Source organism: Vombatus ursinus, unplaced genomic scaffold (assembly GCF_900497805.2).
Source record: "Vombatus ursinus unplaced genomic scaffold, bare-nosed wombat genome assembly UNPS02014841.1, whole genome shotgun sequence".
In the NCBI taxonomy this organism is placed as follows: Eukaryota; Metazoa; Chordata; class Mammalia; order Diprotodontia; family Vombatidae; genus Vombatus; species Vombatus ursinus.
In genome coordinates this window covers 8,578,060-8,599,556 of record NW_020954619.1, presented here as the reverse complement: position 1 = coordinate 8,599,556, position 21,497 = coordinate 8,578,060, and the positions used below count along the sequence as shown (strand labels likewise).

The 21,497-nt window shown below is 36.7% G+C and overlaps 1 protein-coding gene across 3 annotated transcripts in view; it reads right to left on the bottom strand.

Moving 5' to 3' along the window:
- KIF16B (kinesin family member 16B) overlaps window positions 1-21,497 on the bottom strand; it is a 370,094-nt gene that overhangs the window by 136,863 nt on the left and 211,734 nt on the right. For all 3 annotated transcript variants that reach the window (XM_027840333.1, XM_027840334.1, XM_027840332.1), the window contains exons 16-17: window positions 13,146-13,228; window positions 11,228-11,316 (exon numbers count right to left, since the gene is read on the bottom strand). In XM_027840333.1, coding sequence (XP_027696134.1) covers window positions 11,228-11,316; window positions 13,146-13,228 — 172 coding nt within the window. The remainder of the gene's footprint in view (window positions 1-11,227; window positions 11,317-13,145; window positions 13,229-21,497) is intronic.

The following is a 21,497-nucleotide window of genomic DNA, read 5'->3' as shown; positions in this document are numbered from 1 at the left end:
TAAGTAATTTTAGGGAAGAAAATTAGAGCGTAGTTTAGCAGAAATTACATTTAAACAAACATCATTATTGCTGCCTCAAGTCTCACTCTACTCAATTCGTGCTTCACACAACTACTGTAATTGTCCTAAAATGCAGTTATGACCAATTCAATGTCTCCCTCCACTACTACACTCAATAAACTCTAGTGACTCTCTCCTACATCTAGGATTAGGCTCCTCTGTTTGTAGTTATAGCATGGCCCGGTTCCATACATACTTTCCAGTCTTCTTACACAATCATTTCCTTCCATGACTACCAGCCACTTGTCCTTCCAAACACGTAATGCTCTATCTCCCAGCTGTGTGATTTTACGTGATGTCCGGAATGCTCTCTATCCTTAGCTGTTGTGTCTTGCAAGCCCTGCTTTCCTGCAAGTTTCAACTGAAATTCTTCTTTTTCATGAGGCATTTCCTGCCCCCACCCACCACTGTGGCAAGTCCCTACTCCCTCAATGTTAGTTTGTATTTGCATTATATGTGTTTTGTATAGTCCTCCACATGTGTTTTTACATACTATGTATGTACAGGTTTTCTCTTCCATAAAAATGTAAATTACTTGATGGAAATGAACATTTTCACCTTTGTGTTTGCATCACCCGTGTCTAAAGCAGTGCCTGGCAGACAGTAGGTGCTTAAAAGAATGTTTAATTCATTGATCTACACCATATGCCACAATATGTTCAAAATGGAAATGTGACCTGAATATAAAATGCCTCACCATTAAAGAATTAGAAGAGAATTGTAGCCAGCACCTTCACAGTATGGTCAGGGTAGGGTAGAAATTCTTAACCAAAGGGATGGAGGATATCATAAAAGAAAAAAATAGATCACTTTTATTACACGAAATTAAGATTTCATAAAATGCCATCAATGCAGTTAGAATAAGGGATGCAGTCAACAGAGAAAAGTCTTGCAACAGATGTTTCTGATAAGGGTATGATATCCAACAACTATCTAAGACAGGCACCGAACACAAAAGTCATTCCCTATGGATAAGTGGTTGAAGGATATAAAAAAACAGTTCTCAAGAGAATAATTTCAAATTATTAACAATCAAATGAAAATATGTCCCAAATAATTCACATTAGAAGAAATGAAAACCAAAATAACTCTGAGGTCTCACCACACATCCAGAAAATTGACAAAGATGACAAAAAATGGAAATAATGTTGGAGGGGTTATGCCAACAGGTAAACTAACAAATTTTTTTGGGACAGAAAAGCAACTTGGAATTATGCTGAGAAAAACATGTAAAAAATCCATACCCTTTAATGAAAAGATCCATCCAAATATAACTTTTACATTCAAGTTGGCTATGCAATTTGAGTTAATTTTGATATGTGTTGTAAAATGTTGATCTAATACTAATTTCTACCAGACTTCTTTCCAAGAACTTCATATCAAAATTCCTATAATACATTAAAAGTTCTTTAGTTTAACAAATGCTGGCCTACTATGTGAAACTGCTTCTGCTTCTAGTTTATCTAATCTGTTCTACTGATCTACTTTGCTGTTTTTAACCTCTACCAAATAGTTTTAATCATTAGTGCTTTGATGTGGCTATGGCTACTTCATTTGTACTTTGTCATATTATTTCCCTTGTGATTCTTGATTTTTTGTTCTTCTAAACAGACATTATTATCTTGTCGAGTTTATGCTAGCTACTATACTGATATGGAATATACTATATAGTATATTAAGGTGGAATAGAAAAACAAACCTCAAAATGTTGAGCTACCATGTTATAATATTTCCCAATCTGATCAGTTACATTTCCTACTTCACTTGTTCTCTTTCTTGCTAAAAGTGCTTACCTGTTTACATACAATATCATAAAGCTATCCTTCTTTTATAAAGACGACACTACAGAATTTTATACCATATATGATTTGTGTGTTTCTCTAGATAAGCAACAAGCCCCTCTCATTCTTACCCCAGTCTACCATGACAAAAGGTACTTCCTTATGAATGATCAGATCCTGGTTACAAATGCAGTATGGGCCAAGGAATGGAACGAAGTTGGCCCATATTAGCACAGATGTACCACATTAGCAACTGCCTAACCAAATGAGTTGCAGACATTGGTGATATGTAATGAAGCAAACAAGGTATGAATTTTAAAATTAAAACCATGCTTCCATTTAAGGCTGAGCAGGAAAGGGCAGTTGTCTTCACAGCAACCTGTGTAATGATTTTTTTTTTTTAAACTGAGTTCTAATTTCACATGAAGTAGTGATATTAGCTCATTTTGTTTACTACTTAAGTTTTAGAATCATTTCCGTAATACCTAGAACACAGTGACAAAGTACTACCTGGATAATGCAAATCTAAATTACAGATTCTTTTTTAAATTCAACATCTTATTTTCTTTTTTATCTCTGAAATCATACAGTGCACAGCAAGTTTATAGTTTAAAAGGGCTCACTATGGTGTCATAGTCAGTGATAGGGTGAGGAACCAGCAATTAATGTTAATCTATTATAACACAGACAATAAAAGATAAAACTCACAGGCACAGAGCTGCTACCAACAGTTTTCCAACATCCCTTTATCTTAATAAGCAATTTAAGGGTAATCTATAGCAACTGCAAAGTTAGTAAATAGTTCCTAAAAAAGCAAGGAAAACTGAGGCCAAAGCTGGAGAAGAAAAAGAAATGGGTCTTGCAGCAAACCTAGAATTTGAAAAATGGTGGGATGTTATGGAATAAACCACACAATAAATAACCATCAGCTAAAGCTCTGTGAGACTACCACAATTGCTGACACCATAAATACAGCTAAAGACATGAAGAAGACTTCTGTGCTCAAGATCAACAAGAAAAGGCAGAACAAAATTTGGAAGCTATCAATAAAGCAAGAAGGAAGATGAAAGAGAAAAAAAATTGGAGTTACTAGAACAAAAGCTGGATTCTCCAGTGATTTTTTTTCTTATATTAACACAGCAGAAAGAACAAGGTCTCTTTGGCAGATACCTAGGGTCCATATGAGGGGCAGCTAGGTGGCACAGTAGATAGAGTGCTGGACTTAGAGTCAGGAAGACCCAAGTTCAAATCCAGCCTCATTTAGACATTTAACAGCTGTGTGACCCTGGGCAAGCAATTTAACTGTTCTCAGCCTCAGTTTCCTCATCTGTAAAGTGGTGATGATAATAGCAGCAACCTTTCATGTCTAGTTATAGTATCCTAATCATGAAGCTTCTAGCTGTCCTGCTGCAGGAAATCATCCAAATACATATCTATGGTTAGGTGTAGAGTGAAGGCAATGGACAGGTAAGGAATTTCTCTCTTATTTTCAAAACGGAAATGAACCCAGAATTTATGGAATTTCATTTATGACACATTCAAGGGGCTGCAAGAGCTCCTGAGCCTAGCCAAATCAGCCACCTCTTTCTAATCCCAGAGCAAAGTGAAGGAGAACTACAACAGGCAGCTTAGTCTTTTCTTAAAGACATTGTGTCATTTGAGGGGGAATGTTTCTCCTGGAGGGAAATTACTTCCTGGCAAAGAGACTTACTGGGCTCTGGTCCAAAATGAGGCTGGTTCCCAAAGGAAGCAACAGGGACACCAAGCCTCATCCAAAAATTTTCTGGCACCAAATGGGCATGCATGTGTGTGTACAAACCACGGATTTAAAAGAAGATTAAAGTGGTAGCCAAAAACAAGTTCAGAAAACCATAGGCCACATGATGAACTTGACTTCATTAATCTGTAGGAGTTGAAAATGGATTCTCAGGTGTCAATACAACATGCAGCTAGTTTTACTTTTAAAATTTTTGAAAGCTAAAGGTAACTTATTACATATGTTGACTCAGAGAATCTTTTGATAAATTATTAGTACTGAAGAAAAGAAACCCTTTCCATCCTCTCTCACTTATCATTTCCCTATTTTTTTAATACCTGGTTGCTTTGAGAATAAAATTGGTTTCACTGGATAAGAAAAAAAATTGAAAATCAGACATTTTCCTTTGGGAATCTTATTTTGTTTGGAAATTGTCTGTAAGGTGAGACGAGTAGATTTAAGTTGCAATTTTTCAAAAATACCTAATAGGATTTATACCCAGTTATATACAAAAGTTAAGAAGGTCCCCAAGCATGATGAAAATGTAATAGTTTAAAAGACCCCCAGCCAATTTTCATATTAAAGAGAACAGTAAAGGAAATGGGGACCAGCAGTGAAGACACATTAGTTGAGGGGCAGATACTGGGAGAGGCAGGATGGGGGAGTGAGAAACCCCTACGAGCTTGCCAGCTTCAAGTCTCAGATCATTCATTACTAGCTGCGTGATCTTGAGCAGGTCAACACAGAGCAACCCTAACCTGTAATTTCTTTCTTGAATTAAAAAAGATGATAATACCTGCCCCAAGTCATGTAATAACACATCAGAGGGTCACTTGTAGAATCAAATGAGATATCTGGATGGGAATATGTACTGCAAAAGTCAAGCTCTACACAATGTAAGGCATTATTTTTTCCACTAGATTTTAAGCTTCTGAAAGGCAAAGACTGTGTTTTCTTTCCTTCTGTGTCTACCAGAATGGCTAGAACACTACAGCCAACATAAATGTTGGTTGAAGTCAATGGGGTGTAAGCTCTAGTAACTCTCATTATTCCTTGATGAATCTAAATGACTGAGGACATAGAGAAAGTTTAACAGGAGCAGAATGACCTGAGCTGTCATCATCTGTTCCCTTGGCATAGTCAACAAGGTAAGTAAGTAAAGGCTTGCTTATCTAACTACATAAAACAAAAGGTTAGTTATAAGATAATCCAATCTAACCAGCTCCAAATGCACCATTCTGACAGAATGAGTTTTTTTTTTTTCTTTAAATGTTCTGCCTCTTCCAAAATCCTTCTCTGAAATCACATTTTGGTAATATCTGTAAGTTTCTTAATGGTTATGCCAAGAAACTATAACATCCCAAAGATACTACAAAGCTGAAAAACCTTGAGCATAGGATAATGATGGACTGTGCATCTACAATGAGAGAACCAGTCTGGTCAGAAAAGTTCAGAGCCAGATTGGATACAAGATCAACCATTTTCAGACCACCTAGAAATAGAGGGCTTATAATTTTATGGGTGGATAAGAGATCCACATAGATAGTATTACAGGTCCTTGGAGAACTGAACTATTAACAGGGCAGGAGACTGCGACTTGCAAGCCCTTGACTGAAGCCCAGGATACCAAATAAGGAGTATCTGCATGTAGTGGGAAGAACTCAGAATCAGAATCACATGTGATTTGTGCATTGACTGTAAAAGTTAAAGGGCAGGAAAGTGGAGAAGAAAAGGAAAGATAAATATATATTGGAACTCTTCACAGAACTTTCTTCTGGTTAAATCCAAAGAAACAACAATGATCCTTTTGCCAACAACACATTTTCCTACTTCAAGTATCACAATTAGTTCTCTCTCCTGTGTACTACGGATAAATATTTAAGTTATTAATTTTTATTTCTAAGATGTCTACTTAGATTAAAGCTAAAGGAAAATGCTAAAGTTGAAATAAATGAGTCATTTTGAATGTGTGCTGGAGTCACTTCTAGCACTCTTGTCTTGTGCGCCATCTTGAGAATCTTAAACCACTTCCAAAGGAAGTGTCTTCTTAAGACTGAGTGTCTTAAGGTGCTGGACTGAGAGCCTAGGTCACTTGGTTCTGGATTTGGATCTTTCAATAACTAGTTCTGTGACTTCTGGTGAATTACTTCACTCACATTGCTTCCCCCCTCCCCTAACCACCACCCTTTTTCTCTGCCTCACTTTGGTTTTCACATCTGTACAGTGTTAGTTTTGACATGGAGCAGGTTATATGATTTCTGAGGTCCCTTCCGGCTCTAAATTCTATTACTTTTATGACAATTCTTATCACTTGTTAATTCAAATAGAGAAGCTACATTATTTCAGATTCATTTTCAGTTCATAGAAATAGACTCATTACAACAAAATTCTACTGTGACCAAAATGTAGATACATATTAAATTGTCCTGAATCACACCTCATACTCTGGTCTTTTTAAGACAAAGCATTTACTGTGGCACTCCTTAATGTCAGCTTTAGGATTAGCATATGTTTAAATCCTTTTTGTGAAGGTTAGTTTGTGGTTTTCCCCTTATGAATATCAGAATATGAATGTGTGGTTTTTCCCTTATGAATATCAGAATATTTTCTCCAATTTAACATGGCTCAGAAGCCAAATTTGAATAAAAGAGATGCAAAAATGCCAGTAAAGCTATAATTCTCGTCATGCCTCATATTGTACATTTTAGGTATGGTTAATAATTTTGTATGTTCCGATACTACTTTCTATAACTAAAATAAAATATTTTAAAATATGCCAACTGTTAATTACAGAGGGTCTTCCCCTTAGTAGGTACCCATTAAATGTTTAATGCATCGAACTGAACAAAGCTTATACAAGAATTAGTTGAGTACTACACCAAGAAGTTGTAATCTATTTCTCTCTATCACTATCTCTATCTTCTCCATTTCTCTATCCATTCCTCTATCTCTACATGTACAGACACAGATTTGGGCAACTTATTCAATTACTATTCTTGTCCTCACGTAGATTTGTATGTATGTATGTGTGTACGTGCATGTGTGTCTGCCCATTGCCTTCTGGATCAAATCTCCAACCCCTGGCACTCAAAACCATTCACAATCTGACCTTTCCCTACCTTTTGATCATCATCCATTACTCTCCAACATAAACCTTCCACTCAGCTAAACCAGTCTACTCAGTGTACAGCCCTGCTACCCTCATTTCTGGCTCCTTGAATTTCCTCATCCAAGTAAACTAATCTGTGTTACTTGTACTTCTTTGTTTCTTCAAATCCACTAAGCTCTCAACCAGATGGAAACTCTTATAGAAAGCCTTCTCAACCAGTGAAGCAAAAACCATTTCCTGCCTCATCTAGATAAGTTCTAGGTCAGCAATTAGTAGCTCTAGTGGTTAAGACCAAGTATAAACAATGTCACAAAAATAAAAGATTTGACTTTGACCAGAAGATGTGAAATAAGATGATATTATGGGTCAATGCAAGTATCATGACCAAATAAGCAACCAGAGCTAAAGGAGCTAAAGGAGACAAGATAACATAAGATGAGGAAACAGTAGACCTCTGGAGGCAATTTCCTTTATTTGCTACCACCTTCTTGTCAGTGGCAGCCTTCTAAGCTAGAGAGATGTATGAATCATGCCTTTCTTCATTAATGAATGAGTGACTGAATGAAAAGGTGCATACTTTATGCTAAGCACTGGACATACAAACAGAAAAGTCAAGGAAGTCCCTAGTCTCAAGAAGCTCACATTGCAATTTCAGAAAGATCACTTCTAGGACAGAGGAAGAGACTTCAAAGTTCTAATAAGGCAGTGGTGGAGAAGATGGCAAAGTGCAAAGATCATTAGAGTAACTAAGTAGATAAGATGACAGTGCAGGAGGATCCCAGGAAGTGGAGGCAGGGCACATGGTAGGGCCTGGTGTACTTCCACCTCACTGGAAGGAATAGAATTATGGATTCCTATCTCATCCAAGTCCTGAGAGCAGTCAAAAGTCGAGAAAAAGAGGGGAAGTGGGGGAGGAAAGAGGAAGTCCTCTAGTGGCATGGCTTCCTGTCTTCAGCCTGTCTCAAATGGGCTCTGGAATGTGGTGGTGGGTCATGAATTTGGGCTTCAGGTAGCCTGAACATCAACCCCTCTATAACTTCCTCCTCATTCTACTCATTACCATACATCACTTCATCTTGTTGTTTCAAGTGTTTCATTTATGTGTTTTGACCTATCCCCATTTGACTATAAATTTCCTGAAGATAAAAACTTACATACCACTTCTTTTATACTCCCCCAGCATTCAGCCCAATGCTGAACACACAATAATCAGTATTTCCTGATTTGTTTTTCTTCCAATCTAGATGACCTATAGGCAATGCAATTTCATTCCTACTTTTCAAGCTGGGGGTTCTACATCATTTTCACAAGTTTAGTATCTGGATTTAAAAGTCAACCAGTTCAACTGGCCCCAAGTAACAAATATGCTTTTCATTGCTCTTCCATTGTGAACTGTGATTCTTAATTTAACCTTGAAAATATCTGCACCTGGTAAGTTTGTAACATTCAAAATAAGAAATAAACAGCAGAAATATAGCTTTAATTCAGCATTATTTTGTCAAATCATTGGAGCAGGGAATTTATTTGCTGTTGTTCATTTGTTTCAGTGGTTTGTTCTTCCCTTCTCCAGCTCATTTTACAGATGAGGAAACTGAGGCTAAGAGGGTTGAGTGACTTGCTCAGAGTCACACACCTAGTAAGTGTCTGAGGTCAGATTTGAACTCAGGAAGATAAGTCTTCTGACTCCGGGCCCAGCGCTCTATCCACTGTGCCACCTAGCCACCCAATATCTTTTTTTTTTCAATAAAGCAATGTAAATCATTTTTTCAATTACATTTTGATTCATAGAATTTCTTTTATAACAAGTGGTAAAATAAGGGTGACAGTAGTCTGCTACATGACATCTGAATAATAAATCTTGCATGTACCTGGAATCAACAGAGAGAAATCTTCTGTTAAAGCCATGAGAACAATATATAATACTCTTAATAGTGAATATGGAAACCATCTTCTATGTAGCCTTAATAATTAAGATGAAGGCACACCAGTATTAGTAGCCTCACGGCATAGTGAATAGGCATTTAATTGGGGATCTGAGGGACTTGTGTTCAAATTTTGCCCGAGACACTTACTAGCTGTGTAACTCTGGGCAAGTCAACAATCTATTTATCAGTTTTGTTATCTGTAAATGGATATGAGGTCAGGGGACTAAACTTAATCATCTCTAAGGTCATTTGAAGAGCTAAATTTATGATCTTATGATCTGACACCATGATAAATTTCCCCTAGGCTATCAAAGTACAGCGCTAACGCATGAGAGTACTATCAGCCACCACTTGAGTAGGGAATCCAGGACCTTCCTCTTCCCCACCCCAAGTCTCACTGACGAGCTCCTACCAAGAACTGCACACTCTCTCTTGGCTGCATGGTGAACAATGCTCCTACCCCCACCCCAGGCCCACCTCTTTTGGAGATCTCCCAGAACCTAAATCAACTCTATTACCTCCTTTCAAATGATTATTAATTAGCCAGGGACCATCTGCCTTACCACTCCTTCCCAAGGTCCTCCAAGCTCCATCATCTGACTGTTGCTTTACTTACTGGATCTAAATGGCTCCTGGCCTTATATGACCTTATACCATGAAGCTGAACCTATCTGCAGGTAGCGCCTTCAAATGGAACATAAACTCCCAAAGAACAAGGATAGCTCTGCTTTTGTATTTGTATCCCCAGTGATTAGTACAGTGCTCAGAACATGGTCTTTCCCATTTTCTGCAAGTTCAAAAAGTGGTTAGGAGAAAGCAGTCATACTTAGTATGATTTTGGAGATTAGCCACTGACCTGAATTGTTTTCTGTGAAATATCCCACTTTGGAGCGTTTTCTTCCCTATATGGAGTAGTTCTTTGATAACTGCCAACCTTGTACCTCGGGACATGACTTAATAATCACCTTTACCAGAATGACCCAGAATTCTTGTACTAAGTTTCTGCCTTGGAATTTCATTAATATAGAAAGCTGGGGCATTTGGGAGGATAACTTTTTTTTTTGAAGAACCCTAATAATTAGGCAGTATTTTAAAGCACACATTCTTATGTACAAAAGGTGCTGTTAGACATCTTCCAAAGCACAGAAAAAAGAGTTAAGCAGGGTAAGTAACTCTGACCCTCAGAATGCAGATAGTCAGATCATGATTGGATGGAAGGATAAAGTGGTATAAGCCTTATTACTAACCTTTCCGACTCTCAAAATGTTGAAACCAAGTTAAACTACCGAAATCCACTTGAAGTAACAGACAATGAAAGTCACAATGATGATACAGGGTAATGTTCAGACAAGACAATCAATCCTGATTTGGGAAAGTTCTAATACAGCAGTCAGAATCATTAATTTAGTTAAATAATATTAAACTGACATTAATAGAGTATTTAAACCGGAATTCTCCCTACTGATTGTTAATATTTAAACAAAGCAAGCTTGTAAGCTATTTTGTCTTGGTCATAAGAGGATACATTTGCTCAACCTGTTCCAATAAATTTAAAAGAGATAACTACCATAGCAGCAAGTCCCTTCGAAAGTTATCATTCATCTAACCATATGCATACACTCTCAAACATCAGAGATATAATCTAAAGCTCACTTTATGGCAATTGTACTAAAATATAAACCTATGCCACTAAATAGCAAGTTATATAGCCAAGGAGCTATTTCTAGCTTTCTTTGAGAAGTCAGAAGAGCCTGATATTCCCAGGCAGTAAATCCTTATGAAAAGTAAGAGAAAATGTATTGGATTAGGTATCAGGAAGACTGAGTTATAATCTCAACTCTGCCAACATGACTGTTTTACTTGGGGTAAGGGATGGACTGGATGATTCCTAATGTCCCTGACTGCTCTAAATTCCACAACACAAGTACATTTACTTGTCTAACAACCACACTCCTAGTTAGCCATTATTAGGTAAGGCATTCATTCTACGGGGCCTCTGGGCAGTACTTAATTAATTTCTGCATGAAGAACTGAATGGGTCTTTCATGACTTTCAAAAGTGAAGGTACTTGGGAGCTTTCAGATTAATTTTTTTTAGGTTTGCTGATCTAGATCTCATAGATAAATAAGCTACTTTAGGAATGCCCATTAGATCCTTTGGAACTCTCATTCACAACCAGATTTGACTCAAATATTCTGTCAAATTCCCTTAGCTACACAATTTCTGATGGGCAAGAAAATTCATAGAATCATAGAGCCCTAGATCTTAGAAACGGAAGAGCTCTCAGGACATCATAACTTGCTTTTAGGCACAGAAAAGACTGTTTTTTACCCATTTTATAGGCAAGGCAACTGAGGCCTAGAGAAGCTCAGTGATTTGACCATTATAATACAGTTTTTAAGTCAATTTACTCAATCATTGTTCTCATCCTCACTGTTTCTCAAAAGGTGAATGCTGGCTTTAGTGTTTGACATATTCCTGCACTGGAACCCAGGAAATACTTATCTCAACTGCTAAAAAACTGAAGAGCAACCCCAAAACATTCAAAATAATATTGCAATTAATAATCAAAACTGTAACTATGATAATCACTTACCCTGGGTTATACAACATGACAGCTGAGAGATTTTCACATGATTTTGAGAGGTCAGTCATTGACAAACTGAAGGAAGACAAAAGTCCACTCTAAGAACAGAGCACAAAGCATTTCTGTTAACTTTTTCTATAATCAAAACCTAGCATGTACATTATCTAAACAGCTTTTTTTATTGCTGAAAACCAAGCACACAAACGAGAACTATCACACTTCAAGAAGTTTTTATTTTCTTGGTGTAGGTACTGGTAGGCCCAAGGCAGAATGCAATTTCTCCATGCCTGAGTGGATAGTCTATGTGAGCTGTCATGGCTGAAAAAATGTATCACTTGGAGGTCAATGAACAGTGCTGAGAAGCCTCTCTATTTAGCTACGCTGGTCCTTGAGCATCAGATACAGCCTATCTCTAGGCCATTAAAAGCTTTCCCAGTTTGGTCAGATCTCCCAGAGCTTACACATTCTGCTAGTAAGAGTCTTCAAGAAGACTAGAACATCTCCATGTCATAAAAAGACTTTCAGTGAAAGGCACAAATATATTTTCCTTTTTAGAATTAAAAGTACTGATGTATATGAGGCACAGGAATAATGTATGCCAGTATGCAAACACTTTCCAAACCAAATTCCCCCAAGTCACTAAGGTATTCTACAGGGACAGATTCCAGAGGGATCTGTGGATTGGGAAATTCCCCCTAATACTCAAAATAAAGATGGAGGAGAGGGTTAAATCATAAGATTCTAAAGTTAGATTTGGGAGCTGGAAGGTCATTTAGTCATACCACCTAATTGTACAAATGAAGAACTGAAACCCAGGGTAACTTGCCACACAGGGCACCAGGAGATAAACAGCAAAGCTGAGATTCATACCCAGGTTTGCTGACTCCAAATCCACCACATTTTGCAGTATACCACTTGTCAAGGTGAGGACAGACTGCCTGCACAATTGCAACAGTCTGCTGGTTGGTCTCCCTGCCTCAACTATTTCCCTACTTAAGACCATTAGTCACTTTGATATCAAATTAATCTTCCTAAAGTCCAGACAATATCACCCCTCTACTTAATAAATGCCAATGGCTCCCTATCACTTCCATGATCAAACATAAAATCATGTTTGTCATTCAAAGCCTTTCGCAACTTGGCCCCTCCTCTACCTTCCCAGTCTTCTTACATATTATTATCCCTTGCAGCCTGCATACTCTGTGATCAGACGCTCCCGCTCAAGATTCTGGGCATTTTCACTGGCTGTCCCCCACACCTGGAATTCTCTACCTTCCCATCTCTACCTCCAAGGATTCCTGGCTTCCTTCAAGTTCCAGATAAAATGCCATCTTCTATAAGAAGCCTTTTCTTATCTCTGTAACACTAGTGCCTTCATTCTACTGATTATTTCCAATTTATCCTGTATATCTCTTCTTTCTACATAGTTTTCTTCAGGTTGTCTCCCTCATTAAACTATCAGTTCCTTGATAGCAGGGACTCTTCTTTGTATCCCCTTCTTTGTATCTCCAGTACTTAGTATGATGCCTGGCACGCAGTAAGTACATAATAAATGTCTACTCAGTGACTGAATGAAATTAGGTAGTTACAATCTACCGTACCCATGGAATTCCCATTTTTTACATGAAAGAAGACAATTAATGTACCTGATAAAATCTAGGTGGTTAGGACGAGCTGAGTTGTGGGGGTTCTGGTGTGCTTTGACTACTACTCTAGCTGATATCTATCATCCTCCCCAAATGAGTAGAGCCAGGAACAGAAAGCCCATAAAATCAGCACTGCCCACAGAGTGAAGCTGCAGACCCCTGGCACCACATGCCCTCCTCCTTAATCATGCAAGTGGCTCTAACACCTAGGAGATAAGAAGCAGCTCCAAAATTCAGACTAGTCACAATGTTTCGCCTGTAATTAACGTAATTTCTCTCACCTTTCTCTTTTCCCTAAGTTTGGCAGCTTCCTTGGGGTGGTTAAAGCGAAACATGTTGGTTCTCCCGAGAAGTATAACAGCACCTAAGAAAATATACGTGTCGTTATTAACATCCAACAGTGACTCATACACTTAGTGGGCGGCGTCTGAAGTCAGATTTCTATAACTGAAACACAATCTCCAGTCAATGACCAAAAGAGAGAAAAAGGTTTGGGGTTTTGGTTGTTTTTTTTTTTTTCACAATTTAACTTATAAACCTTATAAAAATGTAAAGATTTTGCTCTTCTGGTTATATTTGAAAGCTGTGAATGATTTTTATACTTATAAACTAAATGGATTGTGGCTATATGTGTGAGAAATGATATATCTAAGGCACTGTTGTATAATTAATGTTATGGTTTTTAACACTTGGTATCTACTAATCAACTAGACTTTTAATTGATCAAAACTTATTCTGTGGAAAAAGAGAAAGGTCCCAACAATGTTTTGTTTTGTTTTGTTTTTTTGGTAGCAAAGAACTAGACACAAAGTGGGTGGCCATCAACTGAGAAATGGCTAAATAAACTGTGCCATCGAAATATAATGGAATACTATTATACTCTAAAAAATAAGTATAAAAAGTCAAAGAAATATTAGAAAAATTAAATGAACTTGCAGAGTCAAGTAAGTAGAACCAGGAAAACAGTATATACAATAATCACAAAAACATAAACAAAAAGAAACAAGGAAACAAAGTTGAACAATGTTGGAAAAGAGATGAAGAAATGCGCCTCCTTAATTTTGGGGAGAGATGGGGGATTATTTGTGTGGAAGAATGCACACACTATTTCACCAGTTTAGTTTGGTTTAACCACTTTTTTTTCTTTCCTACAAGAATAAGAATAGATTACTTTATAAAACCACCACCACAATAGGCGGGAGTGGTGAGAGAGGTAAATCCAAAAATAACTGTGATGTAAAAATAAAAGGTATCAATTGAGCTTTTCAAAAATTAAACACATCCTTCATTTACTGATGCAATTCACCAAAATTATGGGTATATATAACACATAAAACAATAATCAATTACGTTAAAGGACAATTATTAATTACAGCTGAGCTGATTCCTTTTTGTTGTTGTTACTGAAATGCCTAGAGACATAGGTTCTGCAGACCTCTTGTGTACATTACTGAAGTATTAATGGAAAAAACACTGGAATGCCTTTTCACTCACATATTTCATGGCATTTTAGGCCACCAAGAATAACTATGAATCATATATCTTAGAAAATTTATAAAACAAACCTCTCCCAAAAAGCAAAGCTCTCATGTAGCTGCAGGCTATCGCTTTTACCTTTCCCCAGTAAGCTATTGGTTCAAGAAAAGCCATGGTATTTATATGATGTTGGACACAGTATGGTATAATCACAGGAGAGCTGAACCTGAAAGTTGAAAGAATTAGGCTCTAGCTCGGGTTCTGCCACTAACCTATTGTATAATCTTGGATAAATCACTTCATTTCCCTGAGCCTCAGTTTCCTCATCTGTAAGAAAAAAGGGGGTTGGATTGATATGAGCTCTAAGGGGCCTTCAAGAGCTAAAGTTAAATGAAATATTCCTTGATTGTGAATCTGATTAATCGCAGTGTATAGACTTTCTGTAAAATAAGTACCATATTTAGCCCATATTAAAATATAAATATTGTGCCTTCCCTATTTTGTATAGAACTACTTTATGTTTATTTTGCATATACTTATACATGCACATGTTGTTTCCCCTAACAGATTATAACCTCCATGAGACCAGAGACTGGACTACTTTATTTGTAGAATGGTGCCTGGAACACAATAGGTACTTAATAAATGCTTGATTGGTGATTAAAAATATATTTCTCTTCCAGTGACTGCTTTAGAATTTATAAACCATCTGAAAATATACATGTAAATTCTATTTTTAAAAAAATGATGCAAATAGAAAGCTGAAGAAAAAGAACTACTTTTGTGTTTAGGTAAAATTCAATGGAGTTTTGATATCATGCTTGGCTTCTAATTTTGGATTTCACAATGTGGGCAGAAAGAGAAAAATTGAAAATGTGACCATTTTTTCACTTTATGTGGAGCAATAATGTTTAATATTATTATCAATTTCATCTGTGGAACATGGAAGTTAAGCTCCACAAACTTCAAGAAGGAAGTGTTAATCTTCCTAATAATGCTCCCCTTTTTCCCCCCTACCAAATACAGATAAATGAAAATATCTGCTATGCTATTTGGCAAAACTATTTTTCAGATTCGAATCCAAGAGTACAAGCAAAGAAGAGGTTTAAGATTAGTCTTTTCCAAACAGTTGTCATAATGCTCAGTGAAGCATAAATACATAGCAAAAAAAAAAACAAAAAAAAAAAACAAAAAAAAAATGACTAGTTCACTAGAGAAATGCAAAAGACAGGCTTATTTGTGTTCCATGAGCTCTTTGTTCTGAATTTCACTGGCTTTGGAACTCTCCATTTCCAATATTACATAAACTGACTGTTTCATAACTGTCAAGGAAAAGCAAGAATGTCTCTGAGGGAAGGCAGGAACTCAAAAAACAGAATTCACCTAAATGCTTTCTCAATACAAAGGTCCAGGAAAAGGTTTTCATTTCTCTCTCCTACTTCTTCAATGGCAAATTGGTTTGTATATGTTTTAATCTTCCCTCAAGTTTAAAGTGTGTCTTGAATATTTATTTACATTGAGACTAAACACACTGAGGGCACATTTTTGGTGACAAAGACATGATCTGATGCTAGTTTCCATTTCATTTGATCAGCCTTCAATCAACAGAACAGGAACAAAAATCCAACAAAAACTAAATTTGATAATATTGTGATTTAACAGTTTTTAAAATCCCATCTTCTAAGCAGTAGTGGGAAACTCAAATAAGGAATGGATCCCTGTCCACAGCATATTGAGGTAGAAAACCACAAATTAACATTACCTATACTGTAGTTTCACCAGTTAGGTGGCACAGTGGACAGAGTGTTGGGCCTGAAGTCAGGAAGACTCATCTTTCTAAGTTCAAATCAGACTTTAGACACTTATTAGTTTTGTGACGCTGGGCAAGTCACTTACTCTTAGCTATAAAATGAGCTGGAGAAGGAAATGGCAAACCATTTCAGTATCTTTGCCAAGAAAAAGAAATTGAAGGAATTAGAACAGGCAAAGAAGAAACAAAGCTACCACTCATTGCAGATGATATGGTGGTATACTTAGAGAATCCTAGAAAATTAAGTAAAAAATTACTTGAAATAATAAACAAATTTAGCAAAGTTTCAGGATATAAAATAAACCCACATAAATCATCAGCATTTCTATATATTACTAATAAAGCCCAACAGCAAGAGATAGAAAGAGAAATTCCATTTAAAGTTACTATAAATATTATAAAATATTTGGGAGTCTACCTGCCAAAACAAACTCAGGAACTATATAAACACAATTACAAAACACTTTTCACACAAATAAAGTCAGATCTAAATAATTAGGAAAATATCAGTTGCTCATGGGTAAACTGAGCTAATACAGTAAAAATAACAATTCTACCTAAATTAATTTACTTATTCAGTGCCATACCAATCAAATTACCAAAAAATTATTTTATAGAGCTAGAAAAAAACAATAACAAAATTCATCTGGAAGAACAAAAGGTCCAGAACATCAAGGGAACAAATGAAAAGAAATGCAAGGGAAGGTGACCTAGCTGTACCAGATCTTTAATTGTATTATAAAGCAGAAATCATCAAAACTACTTGGTACTGGCTAAGAAATAGAGTGGTGGATCAGTGGAATAGGTTAAGTATGCAAGATACAATAGTCAAGGACTATAGTAATCTACTATTTCACAAATCCAAAGATTCCAGCTTTTCGGATAAGAACTCACTATTTAACAAAAATTGCTGGAAAAACTGGAAAATAGTATGGCAGAAACTAGGCATAGACCAACATCATACACCCTATACCAAGACAAAGTTAAAATGGGTACTTGATTTAGACATAAAGACTGATACTATTAGAAAACTAGGAGAGCAAGGAATAGTTTACTTAACAGATCTATGGAGAATGGAAAAATTTATGACCAAACAAGAGATAGACCACATCCAAAGAAAGAACTATGGAATTTGAATGCAGATCAAAGTATACTATTTGCTATTTTTTTTTCTTCTGTTGAGTTTTGTTTCCTCTTTCTGGTGGTTCCTCCTATTGGTTCTAATTCTTACAACATCACTGTGAAAATATGTTTAATAGGAATGTATATGTATAGCCTATATCAGATTGTGCACCATCTTGGGGAGGGTGGTGGAGAAGAAGGGGGAGAAATATTTTAAACTCAAAAGCATATGGAAGTGATTGTTGATAAATCAAAATAAATTAATAAAAAAAAGAAATAGAGAACATTATGAAATGCAAAATGGATGACTCTGATTACATTAAATTGAAAAGTTTTTGCACAAACAAAGCCAATGAAACCAAGATTAGAATGGAAGCAGAAAGCTGGGAAATAATTTTTACAGCCAGTGTCTCTAATAAAGACCTCATTTTTAAAATACATAGAGAAGTGAGTTGAATTTATAAGGATATAAGTTATTCCCCAATTGATAAGTGGTCAAAGGATATGAAAAGGCAGTTTTCAGAGGAAGAAATTAAAGCTATCTATAGTCACATGAAAAATGCTCTAAATCACTATTGATTAGAGAAATACAAATCAAAAAGATTTTGAGGTACCACATCATATCTATTAGATTGGCTAACATGACAAAACAGGAAAATGATAACTGTTGGAGAAGATGTGAGAAAACTGGAACACTAATGCACTGTTAGTGGATTTGGGAACTGATTCAACCATTCTGGAGAGCAATTTGGAACTATGCCCAAAGGGTAAAATTGTACATACCCTTTGACCCAGCAATACCACTTCTAGGTCTATATCCCAAAGAGATCATAAAAATGGTAAAAGGACCCACTTGTACAAAAAAAAATTTATAGCAGCAATTTGTGTGGTGGCAAAGAATTGGAAATTGAGGGGAAGCCCATCAATTGGGGAATGGCTGAACAAGTTGTAGTATATGAATGTAATGGAATACTATTGTGCTATAAGAAATGATGAGCTAGAGGACTTCAGAAAAACCTGGAAAGACTTATATGAACTGATGCCGAGTGAAATGAGCAAAACCAGGAGAACACTGTACACAATAACAGCCACATTTTGTGATGACTGACTTTGATAGACCTTGCTCTTCTCAGCAATGCAAGGATCTAAGACAATTCCAAAAGACTCATGATAGAAAATGCTATCTACATCCAGAAAAAGAACCATGGAGTCTGAATGCAGATGGAAACACACTACTTGCTCTCCTTTTTTTTTTTGATGTTGTTTTGTTTTATTTCTTCTTTTTCATTATTTCTCCTATTAGTTCTAATTCTTCTATACATCATGACTAATATGAAAATATGTTTAATATGAATGTATAAGTAGAGCTTATATCAAATTACATGCCATCTTGGGGAGGGGGATGAAAGGGAAGGGGAGAAAATTTAAAACTCCAAATCTTATGGGGGCAGCTAGGTGGCCAAGTGGATAGAGCTCTGGCCTTGGAGTCAGGAGGACCTGAGTTAAATCTGGCCTCAGACACATAACACTCACTAGCAGTTTGACCCTGGGCAAGTCACTTAATCCCATTGCCTCACCAAAAAAAAAAAAATCTTATGGAAGTGAATGTTGAAAACTAAAAATAAATTATTAAAAAAATGTTTTTAAATCCAAAATAGGGTCACAAACAGTGACTGAAACAAATGAAATGCAACTGTTGTATTTTTATTTTGTTAAAATTTCTTAATTATATTTTAATCTGTTTTGGGAGGCACTTGAGAGTTGTATTTGAGATTTTATCTGTGAATAATATACCTCTGGAAGCCTTTTCCAATCTTCCTCAATTCTAAGGCTTTCTCTCTATTGATTATCTCCAATCTATCCTGTTTGCAGTGTATCTGTACGTGGTTCTTTGCATGTGACGTCGTCCATTAGACTGAGATCTTTGAGATCAAGGGATTGCTTTTTTCTTTCTTCGTATCACCTCCCACTTAGCATAGGACCAGGCATATAGTAAACATCTAATAAATGCTTACTAACTTGATTTAACATTCCCAAATCAGGTATTCCAAATCTCTCCATAAGGCTTAAGACTCACCTTTCCCTGACCCTGTGCTCTAAACAGAAGACCTCACCACTTAGATCTCAACTATCTCAACTCTGTTCACTAATCTACTTCTTTTTCTTTTAATACTTTTACTACTGATACAACTCTCTCAAATGACTTTCTTACAGACAATGAAATACAAAAAATATGACAAAAAATACAATGGCATTTTTCTATCCTTACTCTCCCTGATCTTGCAAGTACTTAGACCATCATCTTTTTCTTGATATTGTATCATTCCCTTAACTTGTGGGATAAAATGCTGGTTTCTCATCCTTTTCCTGCCCCTTGTATGAGTCTATCCAAGATTCTAGCCTCAGCCTTCCCCTCTTCTCTATCTACAGGTTTCCTGAGATGATCTCCATCTGTCCTTACATCTTTAAATGTCACCTCAACAGAGATTATTTTTCTAAGTCAAAATACTCCATCCCAAACCTCTCTCTAGAACTCCAGTCACATTTTCAACTGCCTGTATGTACTACCAACAAAATCAACATGGTCCATGCTGAATGTACTCATATTTCTTTCCTTATTTTTCTATTTCTCTTGATGATTTAACTATTCTCCCAGTCATTCTTTCCTCTTCCTCACTCCACACTTCAGATAGGCTGCCAGGTCCTTTAATTCTTTATCTAACTTACCCCCTTGAATATAGCTACTTCACTGAATGGCTCAGGGTACAATAAATATACTGAAGACTAGGGATACCTAGAAATAGGAAAGGTATAGAAGAGGAAAGGTGGCGGGGCAGCTAGGTAGCCCAGTGGATAGAGTTTCAGCCTTGGAGTCAGAAGGACCTGAGTTCAAATCTGGCCTCAGACACTTGACACTTACTAGCTGGGTGACCCTGGGCAAGTCACTTAACCCCAACTGCCTCACCTAAAAAAAAAAGAAAAAGTGGAATGTTACCTAATCAACCAGTCAACAAGCATTTATTAAGTACCTATTACATGTTTAGCACCGAGTTAATCTGGTGATACAAAGACAAAATTGAACACAGTTCCTGACTTCACCCATGTCAAAATCTGACCTAGGCCAAGTTTTTTCACTGTGAAAAGGAGAAAAAAATAATTTTGTATATATTTTGTACTTATTTAATTGTGTGCCTATTGTTCTACCTCGGCAATAGAGTTATATGTATATGTATTTTCTCACACATTAGAAATTAAGCTCCTGAAGAACAGGGACTTTCATTTAGCACACAGCAGGCACTGAATAAATGTTTGGTGAACTAAATTGAATTCCTTCTCCTTTATCTTCCTCACTCCCAGGATGTAGAACACAAGCAAATTATATTAATATCACACTCTGCCTACACTGTGGGTTATATAAGCATTGTTTTGAGTAGGGAAATGGGTTTCAAGTTCCACACAAGTTCCATACAAGTTATAAATGAACATTTTGAAAACAATCTCCTAGAAAACAGACTAGCAATGATACCAAAGTAGTTTTTTTTTTAAATCCTAGAGTTAGCATAGAACTCGGAAGTCAAAAAGTTGCCTTCCAGAACATCTCTGACATGTAATCTAAGCTGTGATTGAACACTTCTAATAATTAGGTTGTCATTATCTACCTCAAAAGTCAAAACATTATATTTTAAGATAGTTGGCTATTCTAGTAAGTTCCTTGTTATATAGTTTGGAATTACACATTATATTTAAAGTCTCTTCTCTGTGATAGATGTTCATGACTTCTGGCAGCCATGATGGTGGAGCAAGTAGTAAATCACCATTAACTCTCGCATATTTTCACCTCCAAACAATCATAAAATAGCAGCAAAGCCTGGAACAGCAAAACCAGCAAAAAGATGGGATGAAACAATCTCTTAACCCAAGAAGCCTAGAAGATTGGCAGGAAAGGTCTGTGTCTCACTCAGGTAAAAGGGGTGTATAGTAAAGGACAGGAAGAGTCCCAGCAAGCCAGAAGCAAGTCCTACCTCAGCAAACCAGTGGGGGATAGAGCTCCAGTGCAGTGGAGCAGGCAAATGCCAACACCCGAACTCCCCACTTGTCTCAGCATAGCCAAGGGAACAGCAGACTCCAGCTCTGAGAACCACCGAGTTCAGCATAGCATTGGGCAAACAGACAGCCACCAGAGGCCAGACCACCATGTGCTACAGTGTAGCCCCAGGAAAATGCA